Genomic DNA, 13,506 nt, shown 5'->3' with positions numbered 1-13,506 from the left:
CGAGGACGGAACGTAGAGGGGCATGATGATACGGAACAAGAAGACGAGGAGAAAAAAAAGACGATATCAACACACCGTACTCGTTTACTCGTGCTTATTACCAGCTCAGTTGGATGCATGGCGGCCAGTCCACTTGCGGCATCACAAGACGAGCATGCCGTGTTACGGCTGAAACTGACTAGGTGATATGCAGTAGCAGATAGTGCAGATGACTGTATGATGACCTGATGGCCAGCCAACGGGCCTCGGGTACGAGGTAGAAATCGCTATTATCAGATTTACCTCACGTAGACGCTAGCGATGCACCAGCCTACAGGTAATAAATAAACAAACGATACGAATCCTAACTAGGCGCACTGGCACAGGAACACAACAAGATGGACGCATGGGAAGGAGAGGGGCAGAGGGGAGGGGGAGACCCAGCCCCGTGCTATCCCCTCTCCACCTTGTCGTACTCTGGTCGCGATATTGGGCCGTAGGAGACTGACTGATGATCTGTAGGGATAGCAGCAGTAAGGAGAGTATTACTTGTAGGCAGGTATCAACGCGCAGTATTAATTACCACCACCACGAGTATTATTACTACGGCTACTCGTACCTTTGATTAGCGACAACGACACCCTGTGCGGTGCGGTGCAGTCTACCTGCGCATGTACACTCGGTACGTACTCGGGTTGAGGGAAAAAAAAGGGGGTCATGGGCGCCGTGAGCGGGTGCGTGTGGACTCTATCTCTTACCTGGGTCCGGCCAAATCAGCAACGCTGCCCATCCGTTACATCGTACCGTACGAACTGGCGGCTGGCAACCAGACGAATTGGTTGGTCCCGTCTGTCCCCTCCCTATCTAAACCCTGCAGGCCATTCATCAGGAGAGGAGGAGAGGAGGGCCTGGCCTAGCAGCCCAAGCAAGCCATGTCGGCTGCATGGCGTCGGTGAAACTGCGCAGGGGAGCGGTGGGGGGGGGGGGGGCCCTTGCGTTGCGTGGTCACTAGTTGGGTGTGGCCGTTTGTTGTTGTGTGCGTCGAGGTGTCAGATTTATTCGCTCTGAGAAGTCAAACGGCTTAATATCTCTTGTGCTCCGTATAAGACCGCCATCTACCTGCCTACCTGTACCCGTACGAGTATAGATATAGATAAAGGCTAGTAGACTGTACTCGCAGACTGTAGCTATACCTGCTCAAGTACGGAATAAATAGTATGAGATCTGCAATATATGGCCTGGCCATCTGCGGACGGAAGGGCGGGCGAGACGGGACGGCCGTCATGGGATATCCGAAACCCGCGGTTATTGGTGTACGTTTTGAATTCTTGAGCACGACATGTCTACAGACTACAGGCGGTATCTCGTCCTTGGTGGCTGTTGAGGCGAAGACTTGACTCTCCCCCTCCTCCTCCTCCTTGACGCTCTCCCTCTTACTAGACGATGACCGTCCGACAACCCTACCCATGTGGCGCTGCGGGACTCGAAAATGTGCTTGTGTGCGAGTGCGACGTGATAGCTGCTGTCGTGCGCGTGCGCGCGTGTGTAGTCGTGATACCCCCATTGTCTGATAAGTGTCTTGTGCGAGTGTGTGATTCTGATTCTTCTCGAGTGTGCGTGAGTTGTCTCGGTCCACGATCTGGCAGGACAGGGATGATGATTGATGAACCCGGGAGAGCCGTGTTGCTCGCCATTTCTGGACAGCCGTGTGGACGTGCGAGTATGATATCTATGACAGGTGAGTATGAGCCTAGATATTATGGCCTGCAGGTACGAGTACGAGTACAGGTACATACAGTATTCGCAGTGAACTGGCTCGGCAGGCGGGTGGGCATCCTGGGACGGTGGCGATGGCGTGGAGAAGGCTCGAAGCAGATGATGCATAAATACTGTGTGCTGTTGGTGCAGAGAGATTGTGCATTCTGGCAGTCTGTGGTCCGTGATCCGTGATCCGTGATACAGTAATCTGTACAGATTAGTAAAATACAGGTAATAATAGTATTCCGTACAGCACGTACGGTATATATTGATACTACTATTGCTACGAGTACATGTATGAGTACTTTTACATGGTAAATTTATCACTTGATAACTGCTAGCACCGGTACCGTACCCGAAAACCCGTTGGTAAGTTGGTGGTGATGCACCGGATGCAATACAGTTACAGTGCAGTTGCCTGCTGTAGGTCACTGCATGTAGGTATTTTTATGCTCCGTATCCGACCCGCTGCTGCCAGCCCGTGATGGGATAATAAAAATTGCAGTATACGAGTATGTACATATTATAGTACTTTAGTCGATAGCTGCAATCTGTACTCGTACCGTATCTCCCTGTAATAGTTCAAGCCCGCCCGGACTAGAATTAACCTGGGCGCTGGGCCAATTTCCTAGGGGGGGGGGGGGGGGGGGGGGGGGGCCAGGCACAGCCGCCTTGGAGGGTCGCTGACGAGTACGAGTACGAGGATGATGAGGGGAGCTGATTGTTGCTGCACGGTACAGTATTACATGCACTCCGAGTCGTATCAATGGATGCTGCTCGGCAAATAACACTCTCCCTCTGAGTAGTCTCTCTATGAGTAGTCGTAGTCGTAGTACCGTACGAGTACGTAGCATGAGCTGGACTGCAAGTGAGTATGAGTGACTGTAATAATCCCATCAACGGGCGCAGCGTTAAACTCTAGAGATATTCGTACGTATCTGTCTGCTTCCATACCTAACGTCAATCTACGCTACGGCACAGCCAATTCTGTAATCCGCCGTACGTGGTAATGCCGAGAACAGGAGGACTACGAGTAGAGATACTCCGTACTATCATAGTACGAGTAGTCATCGCCGTAGCGCTGGACCTTTGCCCGCACAGACGCACAGTCCCTCCGCCCTCTTTCCCTCTTTTCCCTCTCTCCAATGGTCCCGTGTAGCTTCACCCCCACAAGATGCTCCACCCTTGTACTCTGCCCCGGTCTTCCTGGTCTTCCTGGTTTTTGCTCTGGGGCCCTGAGCTGGACCCGGTTTTATTATTATTTTTATTATAATTTTTTTTTCTTTGACTCTGACCTTTTTTAATCTGACCTGGTCAGTGACGACGTTGAATCCTGTACCTATCGTGTAGTGCTCTGTTGAGGTAGTCATCAGGTACCCCGTACATGTACATGTGGACATGTGGGCATTGCTGTACTCGTACGGAGTAATAATATCGTATATTCGTACCTTGTACCTTGTCTTCTTGTGGTTACTCACTCTCCCCTCGCAGGCTCGTACTTGGCCGTCCGTGGCCAGTTACCACGTCCCAGTTGTTCAGGTTCCACCCCATTTCACCTTCGATGCCTGCCTTTGCCCCGTTCCTCTTCCTGGCCGCACCCCCCGTCCTCCCATCTCCATCTTCAAAACGCCAACTCTTCAATCCATCTCTTGCCGCCCGTGTGCGTGCTTCTCTCTCGTTTTCTTTCTCTCCTTCCCTTTTTTTTTTTTCTTGCCTCTCAAACGCCTGGTGCGATTCTAGCTGCCCTCTTTCTCGAGAAGAGTTGGTTGCTGTTTCGTGACCGTCCACTCCTTTTTTAACATCTTCTCACCCCTTTTACTTGCTCGCCTTCTTTTTTTTTTTTCCTGATTTCTTTGCGCTTTTGCCTTCTACAGGTGCGTTGTTGAAGCCATCAACAACATCCCCTCCCCTCCTTTTCTCTCGAGGGGTTTCCACCAGAGAGCCATGCGCTCACAATAACAAACAGCATATGGTCATATATTGTCTTCAAGAACCCATTCGCGGTCCGAACGAGAGAACCGACCTCACGCTTCCTCCCCCGCAAAACACCCATAGGCCGGCACCACGGACGCCTCTTCGCTCGCAACCTGAAGCAACATTTCGACGCCGCTCTCGTTCCGAGCCTCCCTATGATTCACCAGGTCAACCCACCGTCCAGTTGTTGAAGTGCTGCTGTGCGGCTGGAGGATAATCGCCGCAACCATGGCCACTGCCTTTAGCCCTGAACTGGTACCTGCTGCTACTCTGCTCCACACCATGGATCCCGACTCCTTCGGCACCCCAGGAGGCCAACATCTCGCACAGGAGCCTCGTACTGCTCCTCCGCCAACTCCCTCCTTCTCCTTTCCTGCTCGCTCCGACTCCGGTGATGAGCTCAAGTCCAAGCCCGAGCCCTACCGTCCCGCCAAGCGTCGTCCCGTATCTGCCATTGAGGGCAATTTTCAATCCTACAAGCTGGCCGCTGAGAGGGCCGAGACGCGAGCCGCTCTACCTCAGTTCAGCTTCAACCCCGGCGCCACCCTTCCTTCCGAGCCCCAGGATGACTGTCTCAGCCCTCCCAGGGCGTCGCACTTCGTCACCTCTTCTGTCTCTACCCCCAGGCCGACAGGTCATGGCCATCGTAGAGGTGGGAGTGAGTTCGTCGGTGGTAGGATCCGAGAGGGTAACTCGATTGCCGTCATTAGTGGTAGCCCGACTAGGCTCGAGGCTGACGGAGACCTGGTCAACGTGCCCAACAATACCCCCCAGCAACCACGACGCAGAGGACACCGACGTGGCGTGTCGAGTGCCGCCTTGTCTATAAGCGACCTCAACCTCCCGCTTCCCAACCCCAGCTTCAGCTTTGGCGGAAGCGCTCCCACGTCGCCAACCAACTTCGACCGGGCAACTGATACCCAACTTCTGGAGGTGCCCAAGACCCCCGTCTTCGAATGTGGCGCCGAGACTGAACCCGAGCCCCAGCAGCCCGCCAATGAGCCTAGCGAGCCAGCCATAACGTCTACCTCTAGGGCCCGAGTCGGTTTCTCCGATACCCTCGAATACATTCCTCGACCCTTATCACTTGTGTCCACGGATACGTCGAGCACCGTCACCGTCAGGCCCGGCCACAGCGTATCGGGCAGTGTCTCGTCCTTTGTGACGGCGCCTACGGGCAGGGACAGCCCGGGACCGCCCCCTTCTCATACTACAAGCTCCGGATCCTCCTACCGTGCCACCTCGCGACCTAGCACGGCCGGGGCCATCCTTGAGCGCACCCCGACGGCGCAGGCAGAAGAACCCGATTTGTACCCCCGACGAAGGAACTCGATCCCCGCACTCGTCGTCTTGGGCGGATCGGCAGACGTCAGCTCGCCCGAACCCAGCCCCACGAAGTCCAAGCGCTGGACCTTCTTCGGACTCGATCACTTCTCTAACCACCACGTCACTCACTCTCGGTCACGCCCCTCGAGCTCAGGCTCAGTGGACTCGGCCACCCGCTTTCCTACAGGCTCGTCGTCGGAACACTCGGAATCTCAGGACGAATCCAAGCCGAGCCGCAGCAAGAAGAATAAGAGGCGCAAAATGGTCAAGGGCTGGGCCGGCTCTATCCTCCCCCGCATTCCTAAGAGGTCAAAATACTCGGTCCGTCCGCCCACACCTCCTGCGTCAGGCATTCCGCCCGACGAGGATGAGGACGAACAAGTCCCGGATGCCGAGACTCTATCCTCACCCCCGCCTCATCCTCAGCCCGTTACCCCCACCGTCACCATCACTGAGTCGCCCGATCTTCCGCCGCGAAAGTGGACCGTCGATGACTTGTCGTCTCCCATGATCGACCTGGACGCCGCCCTCGGCCCCTTCAACACACCTCTCCCCCGCAACGCCGAATGGGACGCGGCACAGCACGCGGCCGGAACTGCCGGCCGCCGCCGTCTGCACAGCGCCCAAGGCATGCGTGGATTCACCGGCCCAGGTATGCACTACCACAGGAGGGCCGAATCCGCACCGAATCTCCCGCCCTTCGACATGAGTAGGGCTGCCATTAGCCGATACGGCAGCAGCTCCACCATGGCTGACGTATTCGAGGAAGAGGAAGAGGAGGAGGACCACGGGAGGCGCGGCTCTGGGTCCCAAGCCATGTGGGAGACAGACTCTGACGGCGATGCGACGCCCCCGGCGGTGACCCCGCTGGAACTCCCACCCATGATGCATCGTCGAAAGAGCTCGGGGGTCAGCGACAGGGACCCGCTCACCCTGCAGTCTATCCGTGCCCAGCGTTCTGGAGGGTCTCTCCAGGAGAGTGTGATTGCGGAGGAGCCAGGTGCTACAACTGGCCTGGCTCCCGCCAGCTCAGATGTGTCCGTCTCGCCACGCCAGTCCCCGCGCAGCATGTCGAAGAGGGAGCCGCCACCACCCTCTATGGAACTCGGGCTCCCGCACCAAGTCTCACTCGGACCCTCGGGCAGCACACCCATCAGCCCCTACTCTATGAGCTTCGCGTCGTCTCCCCGGTCACCCATGTCAGCCGACACGCAACGATTGTCGACGGCACCCTCGTCTGTCAACGAGGACAACAGCTTCCAGTCGCTTCTGATGGGCGAGCCCGGACCCGAGGTGCGCCTGTCAGTGGACTACGATATCCCATCGCTCACATCTAGCACATCGGCGACGACGCGCGACAGCAGCTTCACGCCCCAGGCACGCATGTCACTCCCGCGACCTCATGAGCCGCGGCCGCTGTCGGTGTCATCGGCGGCTTTTGGCAGGCGCAGGTCTAGTCTCGCTAGCATTAGCCGTATGATCAGCAGCTCTCACGGCGAAAGGAGCAAGCTCTCGATGGAGGTACCGATGGAGACTGAGGGAGGGGCAACGGACGGCAAGAAGCACCGCAGAAAAGGCAATCGTCTCGGACGATTTGTCCAGTTTTGGAAGACCAAAGGCACTAATGCGTCGTCATGATCTGGACGGGAGTGGTAATTTGCGTTTTTTTTCCTTCTCTACTATCCTATCTTCTCCCCACCATGTTCGGTTTGGGAATTGGCGTTTGATGAAGGCATGATTGACATATGGGTATATATTCATCCCTCTATTTTTTTGTTTTGTTTTGTTTATCACCCTCGTGATGTTACCGCCTTAGTAGGATATCTCTGTCACCCTCTTTCTTTTTTTCACACACAGTGTTACAATTGTAGTGTCACCGATATCTGAATATTTAGTGCCATGGTAATGTCAAGGGGCAGACAGAAAAGAAGAAAGAAACCTTTTGCACAGATAACTCGAACTTTTCGTTTCTCTCATTTCTACACTCACTTGTTTCCTTTTCAATGTTTCGATCTGGTCGGCTCTACTTCAGCTTTTCTCTTACATTAGACCACTGAATGATAATTGCCACGATGTATCTTGACTTTTTTTCAATTGAATAACGAGCGTAGCGAGGAGGATCCCTGCTAAGGGCCGAGACACAGGTAGGTGCGCAATAAATGTCGAGGCGAAATGTCACAAGTAGTGTCCATACAGTGAATAAATTTGTGTATAAAATCTAGCTGTTACTAGTAGTTCTGGGGCGTGACTGAAATTGAAAGAGTGAGGACGTGTATAGACTGCAGACATACAAAGGAAAATTGGAAATTGGAGAGGGAACAAGAAAGGGTCTCTCGATATGACGGGGAATCGACAGAATGAAAAGTACTGAGAAAAGAAGGAGCCAGCGAAAGGAAAACACCGTAACACCCCGAGTTGGCTTTTTCTAACCTAGAAATCCAAAACCATTCCCCTTTTTGTCGCGCATGAAAAACCTGATCTTACGGGAAAAACAAAGCAAAGACAAGAAAAAAGGATTTGAAGAGGGGACGAAGACAGAAAGAAGAAGGGTCAGGAAGGAACAGGGGTGAAGAGCTAGATGAACAACTTGGCAATGCCATTGGCGGCCGTCTCCCAGGCACCGGATCCACCGCCGCCACCGGAGTATGTATCGCGCGACTGCCCGTAGGCGAGGTCGTTGTAGTACATGGGCGAGGCGCTCCTGTACCCGTAGCCGCCCGGGCCGGAGCCGTAGGCGCCCGAGACGGGCGGCGGGTTGTAGTACTCGCGGCGGAGCGAGCCCCCGATGCTCCCCGCGGCTGGGCGGGCGGCGGCGGCGGCGGCGGCGGCGGAGGGGCGGCTGCTGGATGCCCCCCCTCCCGAGCCGGAGAAATCGCCGGCGATGCGGACGGCGTCACCGAAGGCGCCGGACGGGTTGCCCATGTAGACCTTTGAGGCGGCGCCGATGAGGCGCTCGAGGGAGCGGGGCACGCGCAGGCCGAAGCGGGCGAGCAGGGCGGTCAGGGCGCCGCCGGTGACGAGCGGCATGATGACCATGAAGAAGACCTTCCAGGGGTGGCGCTTGGCCCAGCGGGCCAGGTCACGCAGCAGCTTCTTGAGGCGCTTGTACGCGCGGTGAACGTAGCCCTGGCGCGACGACCGCTTATAGTACGACGGCCGGGACGAGCCAAGTCCGAAGAAACTCGACCGGCTCTGGTTGTGGTGGTGGCCCAGCCGGTTCGAGTCGTCACCGCCGGCCCCGAACCCGAGGCCCTGGCCGATCGTGTCCAGCAAGGAGCCGCGGGAGGCGTTGCTGTGCTTGGAGTAGCGCTTGTGGTTGCCGCCGTCGTTGTGCTGGTGCCCTCCGCCCGCGCTGCTCCCGAGGCCGAAGGTATCGAGGAGGGACCCGCGGGAAGCGTTGTGCTTCGAGTACCGCTTGTGGCTGTCCTTGTCGTCCTCGAGGAGGTAGGACAGGCCGGCGCCCAGGCCGGACGTCGACGAGGTCAGACCACGCTTGCGGCCGCGAGAGGATGAGCGGGAACGCGATCGCTTGGTGGTGGAGGTCTTGTGGTGACGGTGGGACACGCGCGAGCGGGAGCGGTGACGCTTGGGCCGGCTGATGCCGCCGTCGTGGACGGAGACGCCGTCCCCGAATGCATCTAGGAAGCTTCCCATTGTGTCCGTGCCTTTTGTGTCTTGTGTTGTGTATGTAGGCGTTGTGCTGTATAGTTTACGATGTAATTGCGTGTGCCCCTCCCCGCACTGTCACTTTCTGAGGTAAATTGAAGTTGGTAGGGACAAGGGGATATGCTCCGTAAAATTGAGTGGTAACAAAAAGAGGCAATATCAGAGCGAATTGATATAATATGTCGTTTTAATCTTTTATTCGTTAACAAAAAGGAGGAGAAAACGGGGGCAGGGGTATTTATAGGAGGAGGAGCGGAGTGAAATTGAAGTTTTGACGGGGAAGTGGATAAGAGCAATATACTCCGTTTCAATTGAACAAGATAGAATGAAAAGAAGAAGAGGAAGAGAATAGAGAGAAAAAAAACAACTAAATATGGGAGCTGTTATAGAACGAAGAAAAGATCAAGAGAGGTGAGAAAAAAAATGGAATCGACGAGAGATGCAAGAAAGAATCATTTAGCTGCATCAACCTGCACTCGCACAAAAGCAAGGAGGCGGGGCTCGGGTCCACGGTCCTTCACCGTAAAATTGGAGTGGCTGGCGTTTTGACCAAAGTGGACTGCCGACAGCAGCTAAGCAAAGCAAGCAGAGAGGAAGAATAGGCAAAAGCAGGGATCACACAGATGGAATTCCTGTCCAACAACCATTGGCCTCTACGACAAGCCCCCTCCCCCCCCCTCCCCTCCCCTTCATAACCCACAGCCCATCATGTCGTACTAGTGAGAATGCAAGGCCTATGCTACTACGGAGCACAATATATATGTAATGGGGGCTTCTGTGTCCTTGCTGGGCGCTGCCGTATTCGACTCTCGACGCCTCGTCGACTCCGAGTTCGTCTGCTCCGGTCCACCGTCCTCTCCCGATCGTGGGGTCTGATGCCCGTTGGACAGATCATAGGGTGAAAGAAAGAGTCAGAGCGAAACCGTGGACGAAGGGGAGGGACCCATCAATGTGCATGTGGCAGGCGATGGCAGCCTTTGGCAGGCAAACGGAGCCAGGGGTGTTGTGTGCGTGCGTGCGTGTGTGTGTACTATCCATACGTGATACGTCTGGGTCCTCGGTCCTCGGGAATCATCTAATAACAGAGGTGGTGGTCCCTTCTGCGTCCCTGGACCTAAGAAGCTGGTACATGTATATTCCTGTCTCTTGCCTGTCCGTCTGCCCGTTCTGCAGGCCCCTCTGACTGCTCTCCTGTGAGTGAGTTGTGAGGCGCATGAACTGGGGGGCCAACGCACACGCAAAACGCACACTCTTGACCCACGCACACATGTACGAGTATGTACTGCTGCCAACCAGTCATCTTTGTAGTATTAACAGATCGATTCTCGGTCGCTCGATTGCCCTTCTGGCCTCGTCTGTGACGCTTTGTCTGCCTCGTATTCGAGGCTGCCACGGCCGCCGAGTCCGAATCCTTCTTGATGCTGTGAAGCCTCAATGTACCGAGTCACCGAGAGAGATAGAGAGTCATCGCCCACATGTGCAGTCATGTGTGTGTGCCCAGCGCCGTGACTGACTGGTCATGTCGTTTGACTTTTTGTTTTATTCTTGATCAATTTCTGGTTCTAGTTGCCATTATTTCCCTGGTTTTGACTTTGTTATGTGCGTTTGGTAATTTATGTGCATTCGTTGAAGGATTTTTTTTGTGTGTGTGTGAGAGAAGACTGGAGAGTGTTGGCGGGTTAGGCGGTACACCGGAAAAGACTCGGACGTACAATTGATGGAGTATTGATGAGAGGTGACTTTCTTGTGAGGAGTTGAAACGTCAAAGCGGGTTGCACATTTGTTGTGAGTAATAATTGGAGTGAGCTGGTTGTATTCACTTGAATGCACTGTGACCAGTGGCAGAGAGAACGTCTTGGGCTGCATGACTTGAGAGACATACAGCAGTAGACTGTCATAATACCAGCAGGAGCATTACACTATTACACTGGCCCTGGTAGTACAGGTAGCAGCCGATTCTACCACTAGCAACGCCAAATGGGTGGGTTATACAGCATTGAACCATGAAGCCTGAAGGAGACTATCAGTCATTATCAGAGTACGAGATGCTGATCAATGGAGGACTAGCAGCAATTCGGAATAATAGTAGTCCGTATTTGTACGAATAATATCTCCCATAGAAACTCAAACCCAATGACTGGTGTTGGTGTGGGGAGAGTGCAGTGATGTGATACAGCAATGACTAATCAAGGAGCACAAAAGACTGAAAAAAAAAAGAAAGAAACTAGCAATTCTACGTTTCGATCGTAGGACCTCCGGGTTATGAGCCCGGCGCGCTTCCACTGCGCCAAATTGCTTTCTGTTTGCTGATTTTCATGTGAGTATATCAGGTACATATAGGTATTAGCCGTTCCAACCTGCTCTCCATCATCCTCCATTCCTCTCTCAATAATGCCTGTAGTGGTATCCCCAGGTATTGACTAATATTCATGTTCCGACATTCTTCGAACCATCACGTTACTAGTGTCACTGTACAGATTACTGCGATCGATTCCATCATGGTACCAACCGATTCACTCTGTACATACACAACCGCTCGTCATATGGAAGTCATGGCCCAGCCACTTGCTATAGCACGCACTATAACTACCACCCTTCGTACCTACTAGCTACTAGCTACTGGATATGGAGAGTGCCCGTGCGCCCTCTGAGTAGAATTTATAGGGTCAAAAGACTCTCCCTTTACAGCGCTCTGCCTTCCAAAATCGACATGAGGGGGACCCTCTTTGCTCTCTCCCCATAGGACCCCGTTGTCAGTTGTCAAGGAAAGAAATATACGGAGAGGCGGAAAAAAAAGTCCCCTAATAACTGCAAATCTGGCCTCTGAGCTGTCCCAAGATTGATACAGCATTGGCTGCCCAGTCACAGTGGTTGTTTCTATTAGCACCAAGAAGGATCATCCTTTACCTATTGGGCTTCCATTTCTTTTGTTTTTTTTCTTGCTCCCTTCTTTCTTCCATCCACCCCCTCCTCTCCCTTTCGTTCATTCATTCGCCCTTGTTTAAGAAGGAAGCCCAAAAGGTGGCAACCATGAAGGTCTCGTACCTCTCCATTGGTCTGTTGGCTCTCCTGAGTCCGTTGACGGCAGCATGGAGCAAAGAAGGTAATGTGAATAGTGCTATTGACTGGCGATATTACCGCCTAATCAACTGCTCCCGCCCATGCCTCGGTGTTTACTGACCGGTTGCCCTGTCTTTTCCCAATACAGACCGTGAAATCTTTCGCATCCGCGATGAAATCACGGCTCACGAGTCCGACCCTTCGTCCACGTTCTACGACATCCTCGGCGTTGGCCGGTCCGCGTCGCACGACGAAATCACAAAGGCCTATCGTCTGCGATCCCGATCCCTCCACCCGGACAAGGTGAAGCAGTCGATGCTCAAGGACGCTAAGAACGCCGCCGCCGGTGCGGGTGACGACGCGGCCGCGGCCAAGAAGAAGAAGCCGTCGCAGGCCGCGATCAACGCTGCGGTCAAGAAGGCCTCCGAGGCCCAGGCCCGCCTCTCGCTCATCGCCAACATCCTCCGCAGCCCGGAGCGCGACCGCTACGACTACTTCCTCGCTAACGGGTTTCCCCTCTGGAAGGGCACCGACTACTACTACAACCGGTACCGCCCGGGTCTGGGCACCGCCGTCGCCGGTGTCGTCCTCCTCTGCGGCGGCGCCATCCACTACCTCGTCCTGTACATGAGCTGGAGGCGCCAGTCCGAGTTCGTCGACCGCTACATCAAGTTCGCCCGCGACTCTGCCTGGGGCAGCGGCATGATCCCCGGCATCGCCGAGGAGCCCGAACCCACCACCCCCCCCGCCGCTGCTGATGGCGACAATGACAATGAGAACACCCCCGCCCAGCCCATGAACAGGAGGCAGAGGCGCATGCAGGAGAAGGAGACTAAGCGCGACGACGGCCGCAAGAAGACGCGCAAGGCCGCCAAGCTCGCCCCTCCTGCCCCCGGCACCCAGGTCGCCCGCAAGAGGGTCGTCGCTGAGAACGGAAAGATCCTCGTCGTCGACTCCCTGGGCAACGTCTACCTTGAGGACCAGGACGACGAGGGCAACACCAACGAATTCCTGCTTGACGTGAGTTTCCACCTACACTGTTCTAATCTCTCACTCCTCCCTACCTCCATCGTATCCAAAGACACCCAGACTGACCAAAGACCACACAAGACCAACGAGCTCCCTCGACCCACCCTTGCCGACACCGCCATTGTCCGCGTCCCCATGTGGGCCGTCCGCTCGACCTTTGGTCGTCTCTTCAGCTCCGGCGCCAGCTCTGATACTGTCGAAGGCATTGTCGTGGACGAGGCCGAGCAGGAGGCCGAGCAGCAGGAGGGAGGACAGCGTAGCCCTGGCTCTGACTCTGCCAGCTCCGACTTTGAGATTCTCGATAAGAGCACCGACTCGCTCAACAAGGCCAAGACGAGCGGTGCGCAGCAGGGTGGCAAGCCCAACAAGAGGAAGGGCAAGAAGAGGTAAACCCTGCCTTTCCACACGCTACTTTTCGACAGGGGGAGGGAGAGCATGAAAACAATCAACGGGGCATTATTAGGAGAATCGGCAGTTCCGACATGGGTTGGGACAAGTTTGTAGGATGGTAGCATGGAGGAGTATCGGGCGCTATTGTGGATAGACAAAAGAAAACAACATGGCGGAAAAAGTTGGGTTGCTGCTTGTTGCAATGCACAGCTGGTGTCCAGCATATATTATACATACGATATGGTTTTTAAAAAAAAATCGTTATTATTTCATTTCGCTGTTATGATGGGATGACTGATATGGGGGTATATATATACAAGATGT

The 13,506-nt window shown here is 54.7% G+C and overlaps 3 protein-coding genes across 3 annotated transcripts; 2 read left to right on the top strand and 1 right to left on the bottom strand.

Moving 5' to 3' along the window:
* Nucleotides 1-3,939: 3,939 nt before the first annotated feature.
* GMORB2_6272 (Cell wall proline rich protein) lies at nucleotides 3,940-6,675 on the top strand (the record flags this gene model as incomplete). Its single annotated transcript, XM_035468242.1, has 1 exon — nucleotides 3,940-6,675. One exon carries the CDS (start codon nucleotides 3,940-3,942, stop codon nucleotides 6,673-6,675), a length of 2,736 nt encoding a protein of 911 aa, XP_035322223.1.
* A 936-nt stretch (nucleotides 6,676-7,611) lies between these two features.
* On the bottom strand, nucleotides 7,612-8,691 carry GMORB2_6271 (uncharacterized protein; the record flags this gene model as incomplete). The annotated part of the gene is made up of 1 exon (XM_035468241.1): nucleotides 7,612-8,691. The coding sequence occupies one exon, from the start codon at nucleotides 8,689-8,691 to the stop codon at nucleotides 7,612-7,614; it is 1,080 nt and encodes a 359-aa protein (XP_035322222.1).
* Nucleotides 8,692-11,733: 3,042 nt separating this feature from the next.
* On the top strand, nucleotides 11,734-13,182 carry GMORB2_6270 (DnaJ domain; the record flags this gene model as incomplete). The annotated part of the gene is made up of 2 exons (XM_035468240.1): nucleotides 11,734-11,806; nucleotides 11,912-13,182. The coding sequence occupies 2 exons, from the start codon at nucleotides 11,734-11,736 to the stop codon at nucleotides 13,180-13,182; spliced, it is 1,344 nt and encodes a 447-aa protein (XP_035322221.1).
* Nucleotides 13,183-13,506: the final 324 nt, after the last annotated feature.

The sequence above is a fragment of the Geosmithia morbida genome (assembly GCF_012550715.1).
Source record: "Geosmithia morbida isolate 1262 chromosome Unknown scaffold_5, whole genome shotgun sequence".
Taxonomy (NCBI): domain Eukaryota; kingdom Fungi; phylum Ascomycota; class Sordariomycetes; order Hypocreales; family Bionectriaceae; genus Geosmithia; species Geosmithia morbida.
The sequence above is the reverse complement of the archived record's forward strand: the minus strand, read 5'-3'. Positions and strand labels throughout refer to the sequence as shown.